General features: G+C 41.4%; 1 protein-coding gene across 3 annotated transcripts; it reads right to left on the bottom strand.

The window, feature by feature from the left end:
* Positions 1-622: 622 nt before the first annotated feature.
* On the bottom strand, positions 623-7,872 carry LOC105059032 (FT-interacting protein 7). 3 transcript variants are annotated; one of them, XM_019855408.3, is made up of 3 exons: positions 7,558-7,872; positions 5,658-5,742; positions 623-3,851 (listed from the first exon to the last, which is right to left on the bottom strand). In XM_019855408.3, exon 3 carries the CDS (start codon positions 3,806-3,808, stop codon positions 794-796), a length of 3,015 nt encoding a protein of 1,004 aa, XP_019710967.1. In that variant the 5' UTR covers positions 3,809-3,851; positions 5,658-5,742; positions 7,558-7,872; the 3' UTR covers positions 623-793. The 3 variants fall into 3 exon arrangements, with proteins under 3 accessions (XP_019710967.1, XP_010940465.1, XP_073105990.1); XM_010942163.4 differs by lacking the exon at positions 5,658-5,742; XM_073249889.1 differs by lacking the exon at positions 5,658-5,742 and having other exon boundaries at positions 623-3,848.
* Between the last annotated feature and the right edge of the window lie 2,082 nt (positions 7,873-9,954).

Below are 9,954 nucleotides of genomic sequence, written 5' to 3'. Positions count from 1 at the left end.
GTTGGTTCAACCCTTGCTCCATACATCAGACTCCGATTAATGACCTCCCTATCTAAGCTTCTACAGAACATACCATGAATCTTAATTGAGTTTAAATCCAGGTCTGGAAGGAACCCAGAGAGTGAGGGCACTGAAGATCTTAATGGGGCCATTCACATGACAATGTACATGCATAGACTTGGAAACTGAGGAAGAGAAGAAACAAAGTTGGTTCAACCCTTACTCCATACCTCAGACTCCGATTAATGACCTTCCTATCTAAGCTTCTACAGAAACATGCCATGAATCCTAACTGAGTTTAAGAACCATGTACAAAATGTTGCAGCAAGAACGATCAAAACAGACCATTTCAATCGAACACTGGTATTTATATAATCAAATAACGACAGCTTGCTTTCCCTCTTACCTGTTATTTTTCCTGAAAGCAGATTTTTATGCATGCAACAATCAAATAGGTCTCGATCATCATAGTGGGGTTTAATCAATATAATACCACACTAATGGCAGCAAACTTATCAACTCGTCCGTTTGTCAAAAATACTAACTCATGCAACTGGGAAACATAAGCTTGTTCAAATATTATGACCCAGAATGACCTGGGTGACGCGCAAAACCTGTACGCTGATGCCACAACAGTTTCTAATAATTTATTTCTGCTTTAAAGTTATCGTCAGCAACTTCAACTATTAAATGAACAACAGGTTAAAAAGAAATAAAGGCAAGTAAATTACGAGCAACAAGCTAAACTAATGGAAACAAGACCAGCAATCCATCCAAGCATTGTGTCCCTTCTTTACAGCATACTATCCGTCCTTGCTGGGAGCCGCCGGAAGAAGTTTATCGGTGCAGATGGCATCCTGTGCCGGAACCTGGGATGCCTCATAACATAAAAGCCTGCAAGAACTGCAAGAACCTGAAATGGCGTCACGTACAGCACCAGTGCTGCTATCAGGCAGAACAACACAAAGATTGCAGTGGCTCGTGGGTCTCTCCAGCTGAGCAGTGCCTGTATACGCTCCCCCTGAGTCGCCACATCACCCACCACAGTTTGTATCCTCCCTGCAACGCTCCTCAGTCTATCATACCTCATCCGCACGAGCTCTGGACTCCGGTTGGTAGGAAATTCATCAAACTCCTCATCCAGCTCATCTGGGTGCACAGCCTCCGCATGAGAGATCTTTGTGTTCATATGTGGAGGATAGCGTGGTCGATACCGATAGTTCCACACCCCTATGAGGAACATATACAGAAATATGGTAGGAAGTATAAGCTCTGGGAAGCACACAAGCATTATGAACAGAATGTGCACCAATACAGTCGTGATGGGGTTCTTCCATGCGCACACATTGCCAAACCATTTGCCTGCTGCAAACAAGCCTGAGAAAACTGACATGAGCCGGAAGAAATTTGCTTTGCTCCGGCGCATGCTCCACAAGTGAGAATCAACATCAGACATATACTCCACAACTTCCTTCCTAAGGGGTGGCTCCATTCTGCTCAGTCGTGCAGCCACAATCTGAACTGCTTGGTGGCGTAGCATGTCGAGCTGCATCACAGTTAGTGGGCGTACATAGTGCATCTTTGGTAGCAGAGGCCTTGAGTAAGAATGCATCATATTGATCAATGATGTGGATGAGAACCGTATTGCAAGGTGGAGTTCGCCCATCTTCTTAACACCTGAAGGGTGGAGAACTAGAAGTGGATACGAGTGAGTGTACACACGTCCTGTCTCAAGGGTGGATAGACGAATGCGAACCTTGCCAATCTTAGCATCTTTATTACCATTAGGACCCTTCTCACCAAGCTGGCAATTGTCAAACACACCAACAGTAAGAACTGTTGCTGGATCATAGACTTCCCATGTGTATTGCTCATTGTATTTTGGGCTCAGGCTGCTGATGATGGTGCGTGTGCGTACCCACTTCTGACCATATTTGGCTACACAATATGTATCTGATGTGCCCTTTCCATCTCGTGTTTTCATAGGATGAAGCCCCTCAGCATTAAGGATGCCAAGCTCAAGCAACCCAATCGATGGCTTCCACAGCTGCTTTGCTGTTGGTCTCAGGTCACTACTGTAGTGGGTGGACTCATCAAGCACATGATAACCTCCATCCAGACAAACACGGAGATGAATCCGGCTAGAAAACTTCTCCTTCTTCATCTGGTCCACATCAACTGCAACTGGCTTTTCAAGGCTGAACCACCGGCTGTGGATCATCCTATCATCGGCTCGTCTCTCTATGGATCCCAATGGTATTATAACACGGCCAATCACTTCATCTTTGTTTGGCCCCACTCGGTCTTCCACAGACAGGATGAGGTGGTCCTCAAATGGTTCAGCTGCCACAAACATGAAGTCCTCATTCCAAAGAGGGTTGAATGTCCGTGCTTGAACTATCTTCGTCCTCAAAAACTGGTTTCCTATTCGTGCCTTCACATACACATCTGGGAAGCGAGTTCTGTCAGCTATTATAATATCTTGAGCCTCAATAATGTTAACACGCACATACCACAGCCTGGGTCCATGGTAGACTTTCGACCGTAGGTGAGAGCTAACAGCAGAGGCATCACTAGGCACTACTGCATCCGAGTGCCATGCATCAGGAAATGCCTCATCAGCTTGGGTGCCAATCCAAACTGCAAGCATCAATTCACCCTTTGTCTTATCACCCTTCTTGTCCTCAAGCCGGTACCACTCTGGAGCCAGCGGGCTGTCTGGTGGGACACGTGTTGGGACATCATTTAAATCGAAGCGTATGAGTCCAACAAAATCATCCTTGATAAGATCTCTGTCTTTGACCACAACTTCAAGGACTGATGACTGCATCCGATCTCTGGAGAAAGCAAACACTTCATTCCATTCTGGGTTCTGCTTCTTCTCAAAGTGCTTTGTGCTCCCTCTGTAGTTCCCAACTCTCACCTCAACATAAGGATCAAGACTCCCACTAACATCCATGGCTGGTAAATCTCGTGCCTTGACCACACGCACAAAGAGGTACTGCATTTGCTCCACAAGATCATACGTACTAGTTGGCTTCTCTGCACGGATGACCCTGCCTCCAACAATCTGTCCCCCACCAAGGAAAGGGCTTGTTTCTTTGAGTGCATAGTCCACCGGTTGCTGTGATGATGCCGATGAGTACATCCTGACAATTCTTGTGGGTGGGGGCTCAGGTTTCATCGGCTCAGCCACATACCTTACTGGTTCACTAACTGGAGCTGCAGCATGGTGCTGGTGGTCCTCTTTCGGGATACTGCGAAAGGTGTGTCTTGACTCAGACTTTTGTCCTGGAGGTGGATTTGGGTTTGGATCTAGGACTCGTGCCGGCATCTGATGTGTTTGACTTGGAGGAGGATTATTTGGGAAAGGATCGACAGCTGGAAGTGGGTTGGAAGGTTTTACTGAGGGGTCATCAGTAAGGAACACTTTGAGGCCAAGCTCTCCTTTGACACGTGAAAATATTCCACGTTTTTCCAAAGGATAGTGCATGACTACAGCATCAGCGAAGGGCACAAAAGAGGTCCCAGCAATCCGGACTTTGCCAAGGAAGGTCTTGGAATGTGTGGCGTTGTTGATGTTGCACACCCAAGCTTCGAGTGCAAGATCAGGGAGAGAACCAGGATCAGAAATGTTGAAGTAGAACCGCTCATTCCAGACAGGGTTGAGGTCTTTTTCCTTGATGGTGGTACGGAACTTCTGGCCATCAAAACGAAGCTCAACACAGGGACTAGCAGAACCCTGCCCATCCTTGGGCATGAGGTCATGGGCACTTATAACTTCCACACCCAGCTTATAATTGTTCATCTTCAGCGAAACTTGCTAGTTCTTGGTGATAGAATTCTTCCTACTGAAATACAATTGGAATTTATGTTAGTATTCCTACCTAAATAAAGAAAGAGTATGACCAAATGTAGCTTTCAAAGTTTAATGTACTAATAGAGAGAGAGAGAGAGAGAGAGATAGCCAAAAGCATAAACCTACATGTACCAAATTTGAGAAGATGGCACAAAGCAACCCATGTGAATAAGCAGAAAACAAGTTCTCCATGAGAAGCCCTTGCTGGAAGTACTAGATTATCTAATAACATTCCATGCTGACAAGCATATTAACAAACAGAGAAATCCAACAGTTTGACCATCTTAGGACCAATGTTAACCAGCATTCAGACATAAAGGGAGCACAATGGAAATCTAATCTTCTTGGAGGATTTTGTATCCCACATATCATTGCAGCATGAATACAGATCATAAGTTTCAAGAAGATGATCAGAGTTTCAGGTGTCCCAAAAATATTTAGAATTGCAACTGACTTCAAAGAAGTGTTGGTAGTATAAGGATTATGTAAGGTCTAAATGGATGCCTGAATGAAAAACCTTGCTTCAACACAAATCCCCAAGCTCATTTACCAAATAGACCGAGGCCCACCAATTCAATCAATCTAAAAAGTTCACATCTTGAAGCGGTCTAGATTAGAGACCACAAAGATTAGTGATAGGATCCTCTTTTTGACAGATCAGAGAAGAAAATGCCTTTGGATGGACAATTGGGAAAAAGTAAATATGTCCCATGCTCCTTTTATATAGGCATAAATATCACTGTATTGATAGTATATTTTTTATTGAGTGATAAATCTAAGAAAATGGTCACTGACTTCAACATTTTTCATGACATTCTAGCATTTGATTAACATTTCAAAGTTCCTTGCTATCCATTTTGATTTGAAAGTTCTTGGGAGCTATGAAGATATTAACCGTCTGAATTTGTTTCTAGAAATTTAGATGGTTAAACATGGACTACTGAAATGGAGATTATAGAGGGGAAAACCAGGCTTATAATGAGGAGGGAATAGCAAGTCCAGCAAGTGAAGTGAACTGATTCTTCAATAGCTTTAAACACTTCTAGAAGATTCTTCAGGTTAAGACTTCCTTCAATATAGACAGCAATCACAAAAGCACTTCTTCAACATTAAACGCAGATCATTAGAGTTTAGCAGTATTTATAACCAAAAGAAACCGACACAGAATGGCAAGGTATTATGTGATGTCGGACCCACATTTTCAAGTTTATACTCTGATTGGGAATATGACCAACATCTAATTTAGCATATATAATTGCAAAGAACCAAAATTATTGGAATTAATAGTTTTATGTGTCTAGTCACAGTGTAAGATTTTGTGCTCCAATTATTGGACTTAATATAAGAAGTCTGTTGCATTGCATTAAAGTAGGACTATAGTCAAGGATAAAAGCATGAGTTTGTAATGGAGTTTATCTATCAAATTTAACTACTTTGAAATGGAGAGATCCCACAACCATGGTAATAGTAAATCTGAAACAAATAGCATTAATATAAGCAAATTCAATAGAATATAAGTTCAATTTACTGCAGTAAGCGAACTGAATTATAGCACAATGCAGCTTAAGAATCTTGAAATTTGTTTCTTTCTTTGGTTGAGAACATAAATTATTTCACTTCTGCAAAAGCATTTGAATACCTAAAATATCATGGTATTCAGAGAATTACTGGGAAATTCATTACCGACATTTTTTGACTCATCACTACAGAAAACCTTGATGAAGCAAAAACAAGGTGTGACGGAAACTTTAAGAGAAAAATTATTCAGCAGCATAGAGTTTGGACATGTATATTGGACCTCTTTGAGGGTAATAGAGTGCACAGTAGGAGCTGCTGACCATAGTTTTTGAGGATTAATAGCATACTTTGAGCTACCACTCTTACTGCCAAAATGATCAATGTTAACCTTGATTAAACATTTAAGCCGTCATTAGGATAGGGAAAAGAAGCAGTCAAATAAAAGAACTATTACAGAATTAACTGGGGATGACAACATTTTACAATAAAATCAAAGCAAATCTAAATTTTTAAGGTAAATATAGAGGAGGAACAGATTTTTCACCTCAAAAATTTCAAATTAGAAGCAATTGAAGAGCTGTCCTGACAGATACACAAAATTATTGGATTGAAGCTTCAAATTCTTGAAATTCATGACAATTAATAAATATCAAGAAATATGACTCACAAGCATCGACCCAACAAATTTCAAAAGTGCAGAGATTAACAAAAACAGTAAAGGTGGTACATAAGTTCGATAGTTATTTTTATACCTGCCAAGTTTACTCCAATCCTTCTGAAACAGTAGACTTATTAGTTCTCTGCCACATGCATTTGCTACATGATTTAAGTGTCAAAAATTGCTTGAAACTATACTAAGCATAGTATAAGGGACCAAATCCTTCTAGTACTTCTGTAAAACATTTTTGCCGTCCAACTTAGTTAATACACCATAATGTAGGTAAGCTAAAGATTTCCATGCCAATTGACATGCTCGTATATAAAAGCATGATATGTTTGTAACAGATAAATTGATTTGCATGTTACCGTATCAAGGTCATGACATGTAGATGATTATGATTCAAATAATATTCTGTAACAATAACTAGTTCCCCTAGTGACCAGCAAATACAAATAATCCATAAAGTGAAGCATTAAAGAAAGATCAGCAGAACAAGACAAATTAAAATTGATTCAATCTGATAAAATGCCTAAACCATAGTAAAAGGCCTCATCTTAAAAGTAAATGAGACTAATAGCAAAAATATACACATATTACATTGTGTGAGCATCACCAGGCAGTTGGCCTTAAAGAACATAATTCGCTGGCATAGTCCCAGGTTCAGTTAAAAAGGAGAAGTTTCCAAACACTGATGCTTGAGATCCTTTTACCAACTTAAGCTTGGCAGTTCCAAGTGCCAGAAGGAACACCAGGAAAAGATTTCAAGCTTAGCTTCTACATGCATTTCACCTCAAAGATCATTATAGGAAGAGATCTAATTAAAGAGAAAGGCAAAGTTTTTTCTTGTAGTCTCAATGGGACAGAATGAAGAATCAGGAATGAACAGCAAAGCAACAAACCAGCGAACTCAAAGTCCCTGAAAAAATGCAAGAACAAAAGAATGCCACCTTTTCGCATCTATGGCTAGATCTCGACCAAATGGAAGGAAAAATAGCAGAAGCAAAGAGACAGAAACTGCGGTGCGCAAACAGAGTCACAGAAGCAAATCCTTTGATCTAGCGACTAGCGAGCAAAAGGATGTACCTTCATCATAACCCACGATTACTTGGGTGCAAATATGAAACTCGGGATATTAATATGATCAAAGAAAAGATCTTGTCCAGCTTCAGAGGAATTAATGGATCAGAGAAAAAATTGCATGTCTCGTCTCAAGAACAGAAACGCGGACAAGAAAGCATTTAAACAAGCTTATATCAGTCCAAGACGAGAATAAAAACCGGAACTTGTTAATTTCTCGAGATCTGAAACCTAAAACTCCAGAAAATCAGGCATTTCGCCGTTGTTTTGAATAACTCAAACCACTGGAACCCATTCCGCTCCAACAAAACCATACCATGACTCCAAATCAAACACCAAGTCACTAAATCCATAAAAAAGAGCACACCTAAAACCCGAAATCCAAGCCAAGAACAAGACCAGAAACAAACAGAATCAAAAACGAAAACGCAAACCTCCTCACCTTCTCAGCCGATCACCTCCACCTCCGCTCTCGCCCCTTTGGATCCCGATCTGAACCAAATCTCGAGCTCTCTAGACGTTCTCCGACAGCCAAAGCGAGATGAAATACCATTCAGAGAAAGCACAGGAGGTCATCGTCCACGGCCGCGGAGTCCCTCGCCGCGTGGAGAAAACCCTTTAGAGAGAGAGAGAGAGAGAGAGAGAGAGAGAGAGAAACCTTCTTTAGGGTCGAAGGCTCGCAGTGGTAGCAGGTGGCGAGCTTCCGTAGACCAGAAAAAGTTTTCCTCCCCTCCACTCTTCTCCCCTCCTCCTCGCTGGGTTGCTGGTTAAATATTAATGGTGCTTCTAAACGTTATTTAGAAGAATTTTAAAAACAAACGGCAACCGTCCCGAAGGAGTACCGTGGAGGAAATGCTGGCGTGGAGGATCTCTGACCGTCTGTATAATAACAGTTTCTGTGGGGTCCACGGAATTGACGGTGGATTTGGTGAAAAGAGGATTTGGATTAGGGTTCAAGTTTCGTGACGATGCCGTCTTTAACTTTTTTGAAATATAATTCGGTGAAGTCAATGAGGGCGAATTTCTTGGTAACGGATAAATGGAAAGCGCGATTTTTACACGGAAGATGTGGTCAATTGACGGATTTCGCCCTGGCCTTTATACCAAATAACGGTATCATCTCTCTACGGGCTTCCATGCGGGTGCAAGGACTGGGGGTTATGCGAAAATGGACCGGTTAGGAGATGGATCGGTGTCAACCCGGTCCAAACCGTTAAACCGCTGGTTTGGTATACCATAGAGAGAAATGACCAATTAATTATCTTTGCTGTTACCTTCTCCACCATCCTACATGCTGCTGCTTCAAGACCTGGTAAGATAAAGAAAATGAAAGACATTAACACATAATTCTTACACATGGACTTTGAGCATTATTTGGAACAATTTTAGATTTGCATGCAAGAATAGAATTATTCATAATATTGAATAGAAAGCTTCATAAGGAACAATGCTCATCCACGTAACGAAAATCATATAGACAAAATTCTCTGAATTTACAAGAGTATTTTTATTAAGTTTATTGCATATGTCTCTCTTAACTGATCTGTTGAGTGCGAATCATGTTGAACTCCCCTATGTGAATACAAACTGCATTACCCTCTCGGCGACATACTTACTTCCATGCATGCATGCATACATACATTACATATACATACGAAATACTGCCGAATTTGGACACTACAGTGATGGCTGCGAGAGCACGGCTCAGAGGCAGGTGGTGATAGTTCGATTCAGTGCGCGAGCCGCCATGCGTCCGCCCGGTCAAGAGTCAAAATCTGACGACGATTCCGTGGGATCCAGCGCGGGAATCTAGAGTCCTTTTTGTGGTCGGTTTGGTTGGTAGATAAGACAGAGCTGACGAAAAAGACCGAGGCCTTCCGATTTGACCATTTTGTCAGGTAATGCTGGAGAGAAGGAGAGGTAGATCTGTCGCCATATAATATTGGATTTTATGGGAATATAGGGTTTGCTACAATGACAGATCGGTAGAGGAGTTATTTATCTCCATGCGTTGATAGCGCCCTGTACTGGTGGCTCTCCGAAAATTTAAGGAATTGGTGGGTACGTGGTGATGTTTGTAAGAGAGATTAGGTCAGACCCCAGTCGGACAGACAACTGAGATAAGTTCTGCCCAACCTGTGGGGCATGAGATAAGAGGCTACATATGTCTCATATTACATGTCGAGAAGACACGTGGCAACCAGCAAAAATGGGATAGGTTCCACCCTATACGTGTATTTGGTAGCATCCAGTAAACCGGGTCTTTCTCATATTACCACATAAAGAACAACAAGGATAAGAAATTCAAAAAAAATGCGTTCCCACCGGAGGGTACGAAAGCTGCACAGGGTTTGTATCTTTCGTGCTAAAATGGCGTTCGTCTTCCTTTAAGCAACTACACCGTTGGATTGCATGATAATCGCTTTCAGAATTTATAGGAACGGATGGATGAAGTCATTCAGATTTGCCAAAGTTCTATTAAAGTAATGACCATCTTTGAAGTGCTCCATGCCATGTAGCTGGAGATGGAATAAATTATATTTAATAGCGACAAACGGGTTTGGTTGCGATGCTTTGTCCATTAGCCAACTCTATCACTATTTCCCGAGACATTATTAATCTATGGGACAGAAAGGAATCTATGTGATTCACGGGTAGTTCTTGTATAAATTATATAAAACCATTCATTCCCACATGTCATGTGATTTGATAGCTATACATGAAAAATAATTGATAACAAAAGGAGGAACACAAAAATTCTCTTTTTAACGCAAAGAATTTTACCTCCCTTCCAAATAGAGAGATGTAGAACCCATTGTTCTTTCTTATCTACTGAAAT

This window comes from Elaeis guineensis, chromosome 16 (genome assembly GCF_000442705.2).
Source record: "Elaeis guineensis isolate ETL-2024a chromosome 16, EG11, whole genome shotgun sequence".
Taxonomy (NCBI): domain Eukaryota; kingdom Viridiplantae; phylum Streptophyta; class Magnoliopsida; order Arecales; family Arecaceae; genus Elaeis; species Elaeis guineensis.
Note: the sequence above shows the minus strand (reverse complement) of the source record. Positions and strands in the feature narration are given on the sequence as shown.

Coding starts and splice junctions, on each gene's coding strand:
- LOC105059032 (XM_019855408.3), bottom strand. CDS start 3,808: ATGAACAATTATAAGCTGGGTGTGGAAGTTATAAGTGCCCATGACCTC.